The following is a 19,165-nucleotide window of genomic DNA, read 5'->3' as shown; positions in this document are numbered from 1 at the left end:
TGCCTCAAGAAAACATAAGTCTAATTATTGTCATAATGTTCACTTTCCTTCATACGTTCAATCGTGAAAGAGCGAAGTCATATCGCATTGGAAACAAGTGCTAATCAAGGCAGTAATTTGTCCAATCCGAACACTACTGTCTCATAACTGCCCACTCGATTGCGCTTCCCGTCTGTGACCTTTATTTTTCACTAATTTAGTCCTAGAGACGCTGTTGTATAAGATAACTTTTTTAACATAAGTTATTAATAATGTAAATGAGTATTTTCATACATACTTATTCGCTGAATCGGAAATTATTATTTTAGAAAAAATTCAAAAGAAAATTATTATTTTAGAAAAAATTCAAAAGATTACCAGTCAGCAACATCTATAGCAGACTTTTTCAAACATTGAAATTATTAGCTCTACTCTCTATTATCACTCTAAAATATTTAACTAGAAATGCCATGAATAGATTGATGTATTTTGTACTTTTACAGTAAATAGTACTTTAATAGAAACAAAAAACGTAACGTTTCAGTATATAAAAACTGTGAGAAAGTTTCAACTTTTTTCTTTAACCACGGAAGCAGACCCTTGTAATTCAATACAGGCCAGCCCGTGCACTGTAGGTCGATGCGTCTACCATGACGACGAGAATCAATAGTCAAATCATTGTAACGGAACGCTCTCAGGCGTAAAATGTATTGATGCCGTTATTTGGCGCGTTAAATTTGCTACTGTTACAATAAAACAACAACACACTATCGTATTCGAACAATTGTTTGTAGAAGTAGAACGTAATTTATATTATTTCATAGTAGGTGTGTTATCATCATTACAATATCATAAGTACAATTTACGCATTATTTTTTGTGTTCCTACTTGTCCAAAATTTTTTTAACTAAATTAAAAAATCAAATACAAAGGCATGTCACGCTCTTAGACTACGCATATTTTTATCCCGTGGTCATTGAACCGATCAATGTATGTAGTTATTATCGTCACATCGTAATATTTCTCATCTTTAAACGGATTATAATTAACAGTTTTCAACAGATGTTAAGAAGGTCACTTAAGTTTAAAAATATTTGTGTATTTGTAACCTTATTATATTAATTGATGCTATGTATGTGTTAATAAGATCTGTTATTTGGCCAATTAAAATTAGTGGAAACTGGCTTATTTCACATCTTTTTTGTACGAAAGAAAAAACGTGCTCGAAGAGTCCAAACTGGAAATAAGACCGTCCTTGGCCTCAGCCTATTATTATGATTTATGCTACATACTAACAAATAAACAGAATTACTCCTAGCAAGATTCTTTTTTTAAACTAATATTTTTCATATGTGTAAGTGTTGTGTATAAGAAATGTGAATAGAGCAAATCGGGCATTTTTCCAAGATACATAAACCAACAAGTTAGACTATAGACAATGTTTATTAGCTAATACCTGACATTAATAACTCACATATTATAGAATCACACATTCAAACAAAATTAAGAGCAATCCCATCACGATGGTACGGTAAACAGTTGCGATATTTCAATAATCGCAAAGCTGGGTTTGTAGGCCACATTGTGTAACGTACATAATTGGTCGAATTGCGTGCGCGCTACCGACTCCGGTAGTTTTTTTCACTTACAATTCTGTGACATGACTAATTGACAGTGCGACCGATTTTCACGTTGGAATGTGTTAATCTATTTATAGTAATGAGTGTGAAATTAATTACTGATTTTATATACTTATACCAAATTATAAATTAACACTAGATATATTTCTAGTGTAGATAGATATTTAATTAATGAGTGTGAATTTCGTTACCGATTTTTTATTTACCATAAAATTACACTTTATATTTTGGTTTTGTATACTTAATTAAAATATTAACGTATCAATGGAGTAAATACGTGTTATTTGCAGAGGTCGTAAACCCCATGCAGACCGTTAACTCGGAAATTGCATGCACTTGTAAAATTCACGTTCGAAATTACCAGACCCTAAAATTACTCATTTTCAACCGGAAAATTATGTAACGAAATTAAGCAGTATACAAGTAAAACCGGATTGAGAACAGCATCAATTTTAGAATGTTTATGTTATTACAATTTGATCGTATACATACATTAGGTACTTTGCAATTTTGTATCAAACATCGGATGCTATTTTAAAAATGAAATATGTAATATATAAATATTGACTAATGTATTAAAATACGATTAAGATAGATCATGATATATTAAATAATTATGCAATAACGGACAGATAAACCAGGAGCTTAAACATACTTGAATTCATACTTACAATTTATCATCAAACTATAATAATTATTCAATCAATAAACAGCCAATACACAAAACTAACCCAACTCTTTAAGCGTAACGACAGCGACTTCTTGCTAATCCACAACCATGTCAATACATTGCTTCTTACATCATGCACTTTATCATCCCAAATACATCGCTATCCATACAAACGCCGCAATGTATCACGAACACAATACAACTTCACATAACAGTAGCAGTCGACAGATGATCAATAGGTTATGCTTTATGAATCATAACGTACGACGGTAATCCCGCGCGGTGAAAGCTCACTTCCTACCGATATATTATATTACGATTGCATCCACACTTCGAGAACAAGTTTATGGTGTCTGCACTGTATGATTGGACCGATTTGTTTTTTGTTTAATGGTGAAACTGAGAGCATTACAACACTATTATAGAATGTACTTCATATGCTACTAGCTTTGCGACTTATGGCGCGGTAGCCCTTGCCCAAAATTCCTTATTTCAACTTATTTTTTTTAATAAATAATTTTTGAAATAAAATGAAATTAACTGAAATGAAATTTTTGTGAAAGATATATTATTTAGTCCATTAGTTTTGTTTACCGTCTATTACCGTCGATACTCAAGTAGTCTTCGCCATCGTCAATACTCATCTACAAAAAGCTACAAACCCAATAATACACCTATCATAAACATGACCATTCAAAAACCAGTTCCAAATCGCACATCAACATTGTATGCAAATAACTGCGGCTGTAATATTTCAAAACATTACCGATTTGTCAGCTTTCGCCAAGCACAGACATCCGATATCTAAACCAGGCGAGCGTTAAGAGTTGCGACATCTAATCGCAGTGAAAATATTAAGGCGGCTCCACATTAGTGCCGTGAATGCACTATCGAATTCACGGCACATGCCGTATCCTCCACATTCATAGGATGCTCGCAATCAAACTCAAACATTTAATTATTCAATTAAACTTGTTCTAGAAGCACTTTTGAATCGTCATAACATATTTATAACATTTACCGTATATTTTAGTGAACATTGCGAAATTCATCCACATTTACGTTCACGACTGTTCAGGGAGGTTGCATGCAGAAATGTAGAGCCACCATTACGAGTTGCGACATCGAATCGCAGTGAAAATATTAGACTGAAATCATATTTTTCACAAATTGGGACCGTGAAGCGTTGCGGCATCGATTTAACGTCGCGTTCACGTGTTGCTGCGGTTTAATAAATTGTCTATGACACACAAATAGAGAATATGCAGTACGTAATGTGCCTATGTAATATGGTTGTTATAGTTTAGTAGGTTGATGAAATTAGGAAGATGGAAGGTATATTTCAAAATAATAATTAATTTTTTGTCATATTATATGTATAAGTACCAAATATATAATTCAAATTAAAATAATATTAAAGTTAATTCTGTATAGTGTAAGTAAGGCACATCATATTTATTTTAGAATTGAATGAATTATTTCAAGTTATAGATTTTTTATTTTTATCTTCCTTGGTTTTAAAAAATATCCCCCAATTTTACGCTCACGCATCAACTACAGCACCAAAGATATCAAATTGATTTTCTAAAGTCACTATGTTTTATAACAAATTATTATGACAATAATTTTAGCAATTCTACATACCGTGAAACGAAAACAAAAAGTGTGAAATTACATTTAATGAGTCGGTCGTTATAACGAATTTCACGCGACGCAGCACCACAAATCTATTTGGTGATTAAGGTAAAAGATCAATATTTTTTTTATTATACGGCTAAAAAGCGTAGAATTTAATTACCAAAAAATCATATTTTTGTCTACGAAATCCGAAACTATTTTACGTTAAAATCAAACTTCATAAAACGAGTAGGTATAGACTGTTTTTTTTATTTTTTTATATTTTAAGGTTCTCGGAGGAACGTATTAAAAACGTTAATTGTTTTTTTTTTAATTAATCCTTTTTGACAACTACAGTCCTCTACTATATGCTTACGTGGGCAGTCTAGACCGGGAGATACTGACACAAAATTTCGAGTCATTTGTAACAGGATGGCGGTTCTACAGGGTTCTTAGTACGCAATGAAAAAAAGAAAAATGATGGTGTGAACGCTGGTACTGGCGGCTTAGTCGCGTGGGCGTTAGTCGAACTCGTCGGAAAATAGCGAAAGTCAAACGATTTGTAACAGTATGGCACTTATTTTTCCTGTAAGTTTGAGGATCAACGAATATAAATACAAAATTTCAAAGATCTAGGTGTTGGAAATCTTCACTTATATAAATTAATAATAAATTTATTTTTCAAGTATGATAGCACTTTTTCCCCCTACTAGAAGTATGGCAAATATAATAATGGTCACATTTTATCAAATACTCTCCAAAAAGCCAAATACAACTGGTACAAAAAGATAGGCGAAATAAAAAAATTTTGCAGATTTTCGGCGGTATGGCGACCATTTGGAATCGTCCGAAAAGTATGGCATGGCGATTTTCGTAAATGGCTGCACGACGATGGTTACCTGTGCAAAAGTTAGCTTGGTACAAATGGTTGAATAATTGTTTTTTTTAAATCAACACATTCGCGTCGGTATGGCGGGCTGTAAGTCATACCGGAAAAGTATGGCATGACACTACCGCCTACTTCTTTTTTATGGGCTATCGGTAAATTCTAAAATTTTTGTGTTACAAATCGTTTGACTTTCGCTATTTTTCCGACGAGTTCGACTAACGCCCACGCGACTAACCCACCGGTACCAGCGTTGACACCATCATTTTTCTTTTTGTCATTGCGTACTAAGACCCCTGTAGAACCGCCATCCTGTTACAAATGACTCGAAATTTTGTGTCAGTATCTCCCGGTCTAGTCGTCAAGTTTACTTCAATTTTCTAATTTTCTTTCCGTAAAATACTTCTACATAAAAAAGATATAACTACCACAAGATACGCAATGACCAATTGAAATTGCAATACATTACTTAATATACAAGAGATATATAAATTCTTCACAGTATAACGGATAAATACATAATACCATCAATCATTACAATCTCAAGATTCACATTATATCATAGTATTTATTTCATTGTCCAATGAGGTAATACAACCTTGTACTATATATAACTAATTGCGAAACCTCTCGCCATTATTGTAATCATTTCTCAACTTGTTACTTAACGTTTTTTTAGTTGTTTTCAAAAATTTTCAATTCGATTGCTAAAAATAATAATTAACCGCAATAGAGGAGTCTAATTATTTGTAATATATCATCGTGGCGACATCGTTTTAGAATATTTAAAACATAATTTATATGTAGTGATTATAAACTCGATTTCTTATTATTCATTGACATATGAGTAGAGTTAATTTCTATTTTAACACGAAATGCTGAGGAAATTCGATCGTATTTTACTCAATTGCACCAGAAGATTCATAATATTTTTTATGTTTATTACTTCGAAGGATGATTTGATCTATAGCCTTGCTGTGGAGTATTTAAATGGTCTAAATTATAAAATAGATTATATTGTTTTGTTTTTCACCAACAGCTTGCATAAAACGTCGCCTTTAATATTATGTGATACAATTATCTAAATTATAAAATAGATTATATTGTTTTGTTTTTCACCCACAGCTCACAAAAAACATCGCATAACCTTCATTAAGTGACACAATAACAACCTAAAATCGAATCTAAATCCTACATTAACATAATAAAATAAAATGTAAAACGCACCTGTGTCGCCCCCTAGTGTTAATCTGCCGCACCTCCCGCCCGCCGCTGCTCTCCCCGTCGCTACCAGACGCACCCTCCATTGCGTGCACCGATATTGATTTGCTCATCTAATAAATAAAAAGGGGTAATTATAACAAATTTATTTGTTAAATAATGCAGTTAATCCATAATTTTACAGGTAAAACGACGGGAAGCAGTTTAATATTCACGTTTTCCACCAACCCGCCTTACATTCCATGCGTACTAACATAATATTACGGAATAAAAATGGTAACTTATTTAAAGAAGTTTTGTGAATTAGAGATGTACGAAAAGACAAATTATAACTATATAATATACTCAAGTACAAAGGCTGATGCCAGATAACATTTATATTAACGTATTTTACTGAAACTTATTTTCAAGCAAAATTATATGACAAATAAATATTACATCGCTTTTATACGTTCTTTTATACAATAAAATACTATTTTTACTACATTCATACTTTAATGTCATGTTTGCAGCAGAATAAAGTGTTCAAAATAAATAACTACATCAAATAAAAGAACTTACCGGTGCAATATACTTCCTGACCGCAGCAGTTAATTCATCCACATTCTTCTCTTTCTTATCCTCTAGTCCAAAAAACTTATTCTTGGCGGCCAAATTGATAGCTGAAATCTTCAACGCCGGCGGTTTCTCCTCTAGCGACGAAGTTTTTTCCATTGGCCGCCTCAATTTAGCCAATTGTATTGGCTCATCTAGTTTCTTCACGAACTTTTTATATTTGTCTTCCTCTGGTTTCGCGTCAGACGGTTTTCGACCAAGTTTGCCTAGTATTGGCACTTTAACGTTGGCGTTTTTCGCTTGATTGAGCCGCTCCTTGAATTCATTGGCTCCTGGTAGTTGGATCTTCCTTTGGTCCTGATAATTACTGAGATCGGATTCCGTTCTGGACGATCTGAGCTTGTTGTTCTTTCGTTGGAACCGCTTGGGTTTTGGACCGGGTATTTCATCGGAACTATCTGATGAGGAGCAGCTTTTCTCTGATGATGAAACGCTTGATGCTGACGCGGATTCCTCGTCCGATGAACTGTCAATTCCCTCATCTTTTAGGCCCTGAAGAATAAACATATATCAATTAATATTAACAAGTTTTAATCTTGAAAACTAATGATATAATATATTGGTTGCAATAGAAGATCTATGTATAAATTAAAATATTTACAATAATGTTAGTTCAAGATCATCAGATTCAACGGAAGTGCAAAATTTTTCATACTGCGTAATTTATTGAAAGATAATATTATATTCACATCTACAGATCTAAAAGGAGATAATATTTTGCATATATCACAAAGTACTAGCGGTTTAAATGCGTGTATTATTTTAGTTTTCTGCATACTAAAATCATCACAAAATTTAGCAACAAACTGCCAAATTGTATATGTAGTAAACTATCGTGAACTTGTAAAAAACAGCGTACAATTAATCAAAGTTAATCAAAACAAAAAAAAATTGGTTGTCTGTAAAGTCGGTTTACTGACGATAGTTGAACGGGACAACGTCCGATTGTGCTTCTTTGTCTCTCGTTCCGCGCTCTCGCTTGCACTTCAAGCCTTACATGGAACTCCTCAGAGCGAGGTAACGCCGCATGAGACATGTGTTTTCGTGCGTGCAACCGGCTCTATCGAATTATAAGACGTTGTCACGTCAATAAATAGCACATTACCTCAGAGCTCTCTCCCTTAGCCAAGGTTTTGGGCTTGGAAGGCACCACCGTGGAACCGCACTTGAGTATCCCGCGCACCTCCGGTGTGATCATGCGCTGCGCACGTTCCGACGGCGAGTCGTCGTCGAGGTCTGTTTTTTTTTTAATTTTATTAATAAAATATAATGAATATTGTATATTTATTTATTATGATGACGTGGAAAAAGTGTGTGTAGATTGATACATCGAAAAAATCATAGCTTGTTATAAATAAGACACGTAAATGATTCGTATATGTGGATAAAGTTGTAGCCTGTAGTTTGTACATAATGATAATAATTGAAAAGTGCGACACGTTTTGAAATTAATTCAAGTCTACCAACTCACAATACCCCTTTTGTAAATATCTCTACTGAAAAATAATACCATAAAATGTCCATAATTATGGTATTATTTTTCATGAATAATAGCGAATAAAAATCTCGCACTGTAAAAATGCAAGCGCCACTCATATCGTAAACCATTATAAGTTTTACATAGCGATATGAATACCTGTTATAACTAACAATAAAACGTATTTACACTGCTTCAGTCAACTCGTATAGCAAATATTTACAACGTTGTACCCAAGTATTAGTATCTAACACGCCATAGCTTTAATAGTTAAAAGAATACTGCATGAGTAATGTGTTTCGTGTGAGCCCATGACTCCATAGCGCTTAAAATAAATATTACTCAAGAGATTTATATTAAATTGGTTATTGAATACGCATCTATTGCATCACTCGAACACGGTGAAGAAATACAACGGGGCATGCGTTAGTTCATAAACTTCCTATGTTATTTCACATCAAACAGCTAGAAAATCAACTATTGTATTAGAGCAAGAATTCGATTATTCCGTGTTAGTAAACGTGCACATGCTCCGACGGACCGCCCACTTACCTCGCCGGTTAATCGGCATTAGTGAACCCAGGAAGCGAAACGGCAAGCGAATATCGAAAAAACCAAACTCAAAATGAACAAAATCAGACCTAAACTTCTAAACTTCGCGTTCTGCTTCATGAGATATTCTAACGACGTGTTCTTAGCGCTCGCGGAACGGAACAACTCCATCTTCAGTTGGAAGTCGGGGTTTCTGGGCACGTCCTCGTGTGTGAGGGATTTGGTTAGCCTTTCGTTTTGTTCCATCGCCTCTTGGACTTGGCTAGAGAGAACAGGCATCGTGCGCAGTCTGGAGGCTCTGGGGACTCGTTCCTCTTTGGGTCTCGGGAGACCCGCCACGGGGGGCTTGTGGGTCAACTTCGAGTTAAACATCTTCATTTTCTCCATGAGGGACATTTTCGCCGGATCGTCGTCGTCTAACTTAGCTGCCACCGGTGAAATTGTGCGTATATACATTATATTGTGCAGTGTGAGAGCCCGGGACATACACATAGTGGAGTCGATGACATGCAAAAAAGAAACAGAAGCCGACATTCAAAGACGGGAAGCCGATTTCGTCGGTACAAAATGCAATATACATGCCTTTAATTTTTTCTTATGTCACTATGCTAACTGAAAATATTCACTGTGAGATATAAATATTTAAAGTATTGAAATGAAACACGTATAAATACAAAAAGCTTATAACTAGATTATTACCATCTTCATCTCTGTCTAACACGTTGGCTGTGCTCTTAGACTGAGAAAGAGAGAAGCCTTCCTTAGGAGCTATCTTAGTCGGCGATTGCAGTTCGATACTTTGTGTTTTGAACCGCTCTATAACTGGTGGGCCATCTTTTATCTTCGACCGACTGTGCCGTAGAAGCGGCTTAGGCGTGCCTGTAATTATAAAAAAAATAATTATTAAAAACAACGCTTCTACTTTATTAAATGTGTCTCTGTTAAAAATAATTGAAACATAATCAAATCATTTGAGAAACAACTTTACGTCAATAACAAACAAAAACATTATAGTTAAAAACAGTACAAATTTCGAAGTTTCAAATACAAGAAGGACGCAATAAGCAGTCCGCTAATTTCGTCTAAGCAATGACTAATACCTTTGGCTTGTTGCTGCAACTGTTGCCACATGCTGGCGCGCGCCACAACACTGTTGCTCTTAACGAGACCAAGGGCGAAGCCTGAATTTTCCTCTTCATCATCACTCCTTTGCTCTTGAGGGCTGCGTAAAGCTTCGTTCTCAGTGGATTTCCTTTCACGGTTCATGGTGATCAGACCGTGCTCTATCGACGACGGAGACCACTCCTGACTGCTGTTCGCCGCGTGGTTTTCCCTTATCTCCTGGCTTTCTATTAGCCCCAACTCTTCACCTGTAACGTTAATTAAACGGAATTGAATTAAAAGGAAATTCATCAACACATACAACAAGTCTTTTGATCGCTTCACACACAAGAAATGTCGTAAAAAATACCTAACAGCACTGACAATTTGTAAATAAGTTAAATTATCAATGACATTATCAACGACGGCAAAAAATTAACGTTGACAATGAACACGACCCAACATTGACCCAAATAAAATAACTGAAAGACATCGGCAAGGCTGAACGAAGTTTATTTTCCAAACTGTCCTAATATGATTGCGGCGCATACAAATCTAAATATACCAAACACAACATAAACAAACATCAAGCTAATGCAAGTTGGCCGCCTTGATCGCTTCCACATGTTTATTACACTGTAACAGTTACATTTCGGCGTGTGCTAAATAAGTCAGCAATCGTTTTCAATACATGAAGTAAGGAGACGACAAATTTATTTTGAACATGTGTTGTTTTTATAGTTACTAAGCGCACACTCACCGGAATGAGGTCCTGAATCTCGGGATGAAGCTCTGTTATATACTCCGCTATCACAGGATACGTTCAGACTCCAGTTATCCGCTTCTGCTTGATTCCTCTCGTCCTCCTCCAGAGCCCGGCTGTCCTCGTCCAAGGCGACGCGAACTTTATTCACTTCTTGTTCTATTTCATCGAGCGTCGACTGGTTCCCTTCAGCGTCTTCAGCTATCTTCTCAAAATCTAAAAACAAGGCCTCTCCAAAGCTGTCTGTTTTGGAGTTTGGCGATTCCGAGTCACCGTTGACGACTGGAAACTTGGGTATGTAGGATCCGGTACTGAAAGGAGGCGACTTTAGGTCTGCGAAATGGTCCCGCACGGGTTCCCCAATGTAGGGGCCCCTGTTCGAGAAAGGAGCACCGGACTCGACGGAATTGGTCGGAAAACTACAGCCCGCGGGGCCGAACGCTTGAAAACTCGCTTGGCCCGGCTCCAAACTGCGAAATGAGAAAAGAAACGTATTAATGTAGAACGCAGCCGTTCGTTAGAGAGGGACGGTGGTAGAGTTAGTTCACCTTCATAAATTTCGATGAATTATAGCGTGAGTGATCTGGACTGACGACGCCGACATATCGATTTGGAGAAGTTTGACATTATTGGTAACATAACCCAAAGTATAAAACTCCGCGAATCGTCGGGAAGTCATAAATCAAATGGTTTAATACGCTTGATAAATAAGTATTCGATTTTACCAATAGTCACAAATACAATTTTCCTAGCATGTCATTCCGTTATTTCATTCTAACGTATCTAAAAAAGGGAAACGCGTCAGTTGTTATTTTAGATTAAATTACCGTTTAAAATAAATGTTGTTTATAGAATTAACGTGAGTTGTTAGTAAAAACACACGATTAAAAAAAGGCAACAATCGCATCAGATGTTCCCGCTATAAAGTATGGGCGGCGTGCTGTGAAGCACAACAGCCAGAAATAGTTGTTGACCCAGTAACTACTGGAACGCGTATTTCCGTCATCAACTTGCCGACTCGAGTACCAGAGACACACCAGAGCTGGTTAATTACTAACGAGATTACATTAGCCGATCTGAACAGTAATAGAACATTTAATTTTGTTCCTTCGGTGGCAAACACAATAAAATGTGCACAACGATAGATTGGAACGCGTCGAGAAAGGCGTTTGGAAGCATTTGCACGGACAATTATTAATATCTCATTTGTTTATATTATGTGTCTACTGTCTTTGGAATATATAAATTCAAGGTTGGCAAATGTAAGAAGAAGAACACGGAAATATACATTTTTAAAGAAATTATTTAGTCTGATTATTATTGAAGTTTGTTATTATTACTCACAATTCAAACGTCGGCAAGTCTATTAAAAATTGATCCATAATTTTTAAATTCACAATAAAAGTGCACAAAACAATATGCAGTACAATTTTAATCCTTGCGCTATCGAGACTGAAAATGATTCAAACAGTAAACTGAACCAATGCTGATGATGTCAGACGTATGAAGTACCTACGCAAAATTAGCACCAGGCGCATTGATTTTAAAATCGATTAACAAGTATTTAATGGATGTGCGATACAAAAAAATCTATAACCTAATTAATTATATGATAAAACTAAATTTAGGTATTTATGCAAATAAAAGAAAGTCGTGTTTGTACGCCATTTATCACTCAACGAATGAACGGATTTTAATAATTTTTGGTTTGTTGGATTTATCACCGCTTGGATTACAAAATGTTTAAAACTTACAAAAATTAATTCTCCTGATATTTATTACCTATCAGATAATTAGCTTCTTATAACAATTAAATTTAAATGCCACTTCTTAAATCAGTGTTAACAATTATTGCAATGTAATTTTAATTATCATTGTAGTAATTAGTAAAAAAGCGTTTTCTATCTATTACATTCGACAAATTAGCAAATAAGAATAATTAGGAATCTTTGCATTATTATCCTACATATTTAAATAATTCACCAAGAGCTTTGAATTAATTGATATAATGTACAGTCAGAAGCATAAATATATTACTATTTGCAGATTAGCAAAAATATCTGTCACAAGAACGGGTTATATCTGACTTAAACAATATCAGATATTTTTGCTGTATACGGGCAGACAGATATTATTGAACTTGTTCTTGTGACAGATATTTTTGCTAATCGCTAGGCATATATCTATTAATGCTCGTGACTGTACCTATAATACAGTACATTTATTATTTAATTTCACTTCATACATGGGATATTGTTGCGCGTTGGATAATGATAATCATTATATTGACTTGAAGATTTTTATGTAATTATTTAATTGAATAGGCAAGTTACTTTATAACCGTAATAAGTTAACAATGCGTATGTGAATATTCGCGAAACGTAGAGAGAGCATACAAAACAAATGAGTAAACGGCACAAAACATTAGAACTTGCTTTAACATTTAAGACCGGCCCACGCTACGTTCACTCATCAAAATAATGGCCGACTGCCAAAATTCACTTCACTCCTCTATAACAACCGGTATAAAGAACAATCACCCTTGCACAAAATACATTCTTGGGGCATATTAGTCATAAAAAACAATAATTGAGGCCTATTTTAACGCTTAATTTACCGGGTGTAATGTGAGTAATTTATGTACGATTACTGTTAATGAACGTAAAGAAACAAATACTCACTTGGATGTCACTGACCGCATCTCATCAATGGTTACAGGTTGCGTTTTGTAGCGTTCTTTATCCCTATTTTTTGATTTCGACGTTGATGGCAAGTCTCGCAGAAAATTGTCCTTTGTGAGAGCCTGTTCCATATCTTTAATTCTCGATGCGATGGAAGGGAATTGTTTCTGACTATTTTCGTCTGTTGTTTCGTTCTTGTTCCACAGTTCGTTGGGACCGTTCTCTAAATTCTCGTCGACTTGTCGTCTACGATTGTTTAATATAGACAATAACTCCTCATTGACGTCACACACTAAACTCATAGAGCGCGGGTTAGCTTTGGGACGAAGGTTTCGTCGTCTAACAACTGCACTAGGATAACTTTCGTCGGAGGGAGAGGAAAGATTTAAGACTCGCCGCGGTCCAGCCGCTAGTAAGTCGTTCGGTTCGCTACTGAAATTAGTCGCACTAGTACTAGCGTCGTTGTCAGCGCAGAACGACAGCCGTGGGCGCGGGGATTGGCTGCGTTCCCTAGTGAGACTTGATCCTCTTTGCTTTAATATCGGTTTCACCGCCGTTTCACATTCGGAGCCTGAATGATCGGATGTTCGCGACCTGAGCAATGAAGGCCTGCGGGAGCTTCTGTCGTCTTCGCTCAAATCGAAACTAGAAGCGTGTCCTTCGTCGCCAGACAATTTTTTCGATGATTTTAATATAGGTTTTTTGGGAAGCTCTAAATCATAATCGTCGTGATCTGTCGATTTCTTTTTTAATATTGGTTTAGGTGTATCTGAAGGCAAAACGTCAAGACAGGGTCTTTCCTCGGAAAAACTTTTTTTCTTAAGTATTGGCCGCACCGCGTCTTTGTCTTCCTCACGTTCTATAATCTCAGCTCCACCCGCAGCTGCCAGCAGCACGGCTTGGGCGATTGAAACATGAGACGATGTGGTGCTACTACTTGAACTTGAATTCGATTTTCTCTTCAAGATCCCGTGTGGTTCCGGAGATCCGTGAGATACATCATCGTTGACGTGTTCTTCTTCTTTGCTCATTTTTCTTTTTAAAATTCCATGAATCTGGCCATCTGGAGACCGGTTACGGACTACATCTTCCAACGATGAACGTCTGTTCTTGAGGATTGGTTTACATGTGTCTGGCGAACCGTCGTCGGCGAATGAGACTTCCGGACTGCAAGATCTGCGTCTTGCAACTTGGGACTCATCTAAACTTCGACGTTTCTTAAGGATTCCTTGACGTTGCCTGCTTTCAGATCGACAACTACGTGGCTCAACGACGTTAGGTGAGAAAGTAACAGGCGGTGAAGCAATAGAATTGTTTGGGGTATTAGTAGCAGCAGTATCTTCATGAATTGATTTTCTCTTCAATATAGATACAGGCGTAAGATGAGACGTCGACGAATTATCTAGACGGCGATTTTGACTAGACGAATCATTATTGAGATCAGAAAACATTGCACTTTGCTTTTCAAAGTCGATCAGTCTCTGAGCTGCCGCATCTATATCTTTTAATCTTTCCGTTACTCCTCTGTTTTGTACAGGTTTCTCCGGAATGAGGCCATAGTTAAATGTGTGATTATTATTTTGTTGTTCGGAGGGTCCTGATCCAAAAAGTGTATTAAAATTCGATTCAGATGGGTTAACATTCAATTTGTTACTATTCAAATTATTTGACAATTTGTTAACTCTATCTAACGTTTGTTTAGTTAATGCTGCAAGACTATCCATTTCCTGAGAAAGTCTAGAACTTGCATGTGTTCTAACAGGTTCATGAAGCGTAGACATACTTTTAGAGTCTGAAGAATTTTCTAAGCCTTGAACGCAAGTATTACCTTTAGAATTAATAGGCGAGTTATTATCTAAAAGTTTCTTACTAGACGTATTTCTAGCATTACTTTTGTCTCTCATAGAATTATCTAAACTAGTCAGTCTTTTTTTCGAACTATGATACTTTTCATTAGCACTTTCATAATTCTTTTGAGCTCGTTGTGTTCTATCGTTACGGTTACTTTCAGAATCACTCTTTGCCTTTTCTGGGCTTTTACGGAGAGATCTATTTTTCAACCGTTCGTTTCTTAATTTCGTATGCTTGGTGTCAGTTTTCGGAGAATCCTTTAACGGTTCTACTTTAATAGGTGAAGTAGACGTACGGGTAATTTTATCCGGAGTTCTTTTAGAAAGAGGTATACAACTAGGTTTTGAACCAATTTCTGAACTACGTCTTCTATCTGGAGTTTTAAGAGGGGCAGTGGTACTTGATAATTTATTCGTTGATGGTTTTATACCAAATGTTAAACTAAAAGTACTTTTAGGAGAAATTTTGGAAGACGGTAAGGAGGTATCAGTCTTGGAGTTAGGTGCTTCTAGGGACCGCCGGTTTCTTGTTTTTGTGACGATTCCTGTAACAAAGAAATAACATATCTTATTGTTGCGAATTATGATTATACTAATAGTACTAACAGTATTGAAGATTTTAGGCGGAAGAGGAAGCTATTGACCTGTTTACTAGCATTGTTCGACACAGGTTCAGTGACTGCATAAACTGAATGTACAGTTTCGCGCGATATGGTCACTGAAGCTATTGTAAACGATCTCAGAGAAACGCGGGTCGCATTGTGTAATACAATAGCCATGTACAAGGATACATTGCAAATCTATTCAATAATATGTTTACAATAAATCACAAGAATACTACGTGACTTACAAGTTCAATATCAATAAAGCATATATATTACAAATTCATAATAGTTACGGATGTACACATTAACATAATACTTACTTACATAATATACATCTGTTATAATATTAAAAATAAAAATATTTAAAGTTCGTTTTTCAACAGCTAGTTTTGATGGTCATTCAGAGAAAGTGATGACGTTTACTATGCAAGTATTTTATCTTTATTTTTCCCATAGCAATCTATCTTTATCTGTTATTTTTGAAATGGTTTCGCAATCGGTACCTATCTATAATAAAAAATATTCTACCAGATAACGATTCAATCGACCTTATCAACAAAGATTTGCAATATTTTATCTCGTATAGCAGTGACATAGTCACAGGACACATTAAAAACACTAAAAACATAAGATGCATAACTACAAACTAAATAAGACCAAAGCTCAAACACTGCAGCTAGCTAATCAAACTGGTACAGAAACTATACAATAAAGTAGACTCTCTGACCAGTTAATCTTATAGTTCAGTCCAAACCAACCGCAGTTACATAGTACATTGCGAACTGTACATTTTGATTATAACGCTAACACTCCAATCAACATTCCGACCGTACAACCAAATGTAATGTACAATACATAGCAAAATTGAATCCCATCAGAATACACTGGAATATTCCCAATAGAGATGCTGGATGACACAAATTCTAAGTAAATCCATTGAACACCGGCTATTTCGAACTATGCGGAGTATGCGATGGGGAATAACTCGTAAACCCGTATTCGTTTATTTTGTAATGTCACAGGTCAGCAATACGGTACATTTGGTTTGGTGATTTATTCGTGTGGGTATGTTTAATCTATACATGTTTTTGTTGAAAGTTTCATCCATGTATTTAATCAGAACTGGAAATTGTCGAGTATTGGAATTTTAAAGTAATTTTCTCTACGTTTTAAATAGACATTGATATAGACTACATATTCTACTTACTATGGTACTTAAGTATATTTTAAATTGAAAACTATTGTTGTCTTTTATTTTTCAATTCCAACGAGTTTTATTTATTTTAGGTTTCATTAAATTCAAACAAAAGGTAGATATAACACCCCTGTACATTCTAGAAAAAAATTTCGACGTTAAAAGGCAATTTAAATATTTGAAGAAAAATATTCGAAAATATCCAGACATGGCAGGACGTACTTAAACGAATCGACCAGTGCTTTGTAATCAAACGACCACATTGCAATAACACGACGGGCGGGAGGCTGATACAAAAACAATTTGATATCACAAAGGCAAAAGCCAAAACACTAAATACAGCTCTTGAAGTTTCGTCTGTGTCAAAGGATATTGGATCTGTTGATTTTTTCATAAATGAATTGGCGAGGCCTTTAACATTTTCGGGTGAAACACAAAATCTGACACTGTTCTCGATCAAAGTTTTCATGTATTTTATCGGCATACTAGCTGACATGATTGTATCTTGTCAAACGAAAACTTTTATTTTTAATTTTTTTTTTATTCTATGACTAAACTTTCGTCGTGGTCGTTCTTATGTTACGATAAGTTATGGATTCATTTTAATATACATAATTATTATGGCATATGTATTGTATTTTGAATACAAATACAATATGACTAGGTAGATTTAATATCGAAATATGTAAACACGTGCATGTTTCAACATAAACAGCAGACTCGTAGGTATTATAAGCACATCGTAAACTTAATTGTCAATTAACATTTGACATCAACTTTATGTTCTTACATAAAGTTTTACATACAATGCTTTCTGTTTATCTGTTTCGATTTAAAATAAACAAGTGATTCAATAAATTTATTTCAATAGTTTTATTTAGTCGTAAATATATGAGGTAAGTTGGAATTTATTTTCTCAAGATGCAAGTTTATTATTATTAACTTCATGTGTCTTGTCTTAATTAACTTCTCGTTACGATTTAAAGAAGCTTTAAATAAAAAAAATGTGTGCGTGTACTAGTGTACACACCACAGAAGTGAAACTTCTTTATGACCTTATTTTTCAAAAAAAATTTACTATATGCAACTTTACAGAAATACGTCGAATCACGTGTGGTAGGGAAAAGAAAAAGATGGCGCGTAACGGAAAAATGTCACGCGTAACGAAAAAATGTTACACTAATTTTTTTTCCAACCCCGATAAAGAAGTTTCACTTCAATAACAATTTCAAAATTAATAATTAACACAATTATTAAAATCACATCATAATATACAATACAATACATAATAAGACGTAACTACTAACTACCTATTCATCACGGACAGAATCAAAAGCACATGTTATACCCTATCCCAAGGGTAGGTATACGAACTTGATACGAACGTTAGAATCCCATTTATTACCGCAGAATAAAAATATTTTAAATAGTCTATAACCACGCAAGCTCTTTTCCCGCCCACACTTAACTTCTCGACGTAATCACCGTCTCCTATACAGATAAGCCAGTAATTAAAATTAAGTTTCAGCTGAAACCCCCGCACTGGGACTCTAGTAGGTGGCTACGCATTAACAAATTAGTTTTTAAATCAATTTAGTGATATTAATTATAAGTTTTAATTTAATGAAATATTATAATTAGTAACTCTACTCTTCCTGATATAACGATCATTTCATAACAAAAGTACCTAATAGGTATACTGAAAAAGGAAACTCTGATGAAGGTACGCCGCACTAACAGTATAATAAATAATTTGTCAGTTTTTTTTTTTTACTTACCTATAAGCAGGAAATAATACTTCACCAAAAATATATTTCTTAGCATAGGAACATAAACACAATGAAAATATTATTAAATAAACTTCTCTGAATTAAATAAAATTCTACAAATTCACAATTTTTATATTAAGTATATCGTAAATATCGTTGTTAAAAACGCGATAAAGTTCAAAACAATTTAATGTTAGCTATTCATGAAGTGGCACTTATATTGTCGTTATATTTAATAGGTACTTTCGTAGGGAAAACAAGGTCACAAGGTCGACAGCCATTTTAAGCATTTTGCGTTTGAATTTTTAAAATAATCGTCATCCAACTTGTACTTGGAAAATAAACTGGAACGTGAAAATAAAGAAAATCGTCGTATAAAACTAGTCATATTTTTTTACAAAACAAACAAAGATTAGATTCACACAAATGCTTTTTAATGTGATTTAAAAAATGCTTTTGCATCAATTAAAATAAGTATACATAATGTTTAATAAATGAAATAAACATTGAAGTTCACCTTCAATAATAATCAAACATTAGGATT

At 34.9% G+C, this 19,165-nt stretch overlaps 1 protein-coding gene across 5 annotated transcripts in view; it reads right to left on the bottom strand.

The window, feature by feature from the left end:
- Window positions 1-19,165, bottom strand: part of LOC149483860 (uncharacterized) — a 167,890-nt gene that overhangs the window by 70,286 nt on the left and 78,439 nt on the right. For 4 of the 5 annotated variants that reach the window (XM_089701316.1, XM_089701317.1, XM_089701319.1 and 1 more), the window contains 8 exons: window positions 13,203-15,597; window positions 10,519-10,991; window positions 9,758-10,027; window positions 9,357-9,536; window positions 8,747-9,082; window positions 7,734-7,864; window positions 6,575-7,120; window positions 6,020-6,126 (listed from right to left, as the gene is read on the bottom strand). In XM_089701316.1, the coding sequence (XP_089557442.1) occupies window positions 6,020-6,126; window positions 6,575-7,120; window positions 7,734-7,864; window positions 8,747-9,082; window positions 9,357-9,536; window positions 9,758-10,027; window positions 10,519-10,991; window positions 13,203-15,597 (4,438 nt within the window). The remainder of the gene's footprint in view (window positions 1-6,019; window positions 6,127-6,574; window positions 7,121-7,733; window positions 7,865-8,746; window positions 9,083-9,356; window positions 9,537-9,757; window positions 10,028-10,518; window positions 10,992-13,202; window positions 15,598-19,165) is intronic. The other variant, XM_089701318.1, reaches the window with a different exon arrangement.

Source organism: Colias philodice, chromosome 12 (assembly GCF_061535455.1).
Source record: "Colias philodice isolate Cphi_HAF_F1 chromosome 12, ilColPhil1 Martin Lab GWU primary, whole genome shotgun sequence".
Classification (NCBI taxonomy): Eukaryota; Metazoa; Arthropoda; class Insecta; order Lepidoptera; family Pieridae; genus Colias; species Colias philodice.
Note: the sequence above shows the minus strand (reverse complement) of the source record. Positions and strands in the feature narration are given on the sequence as shown.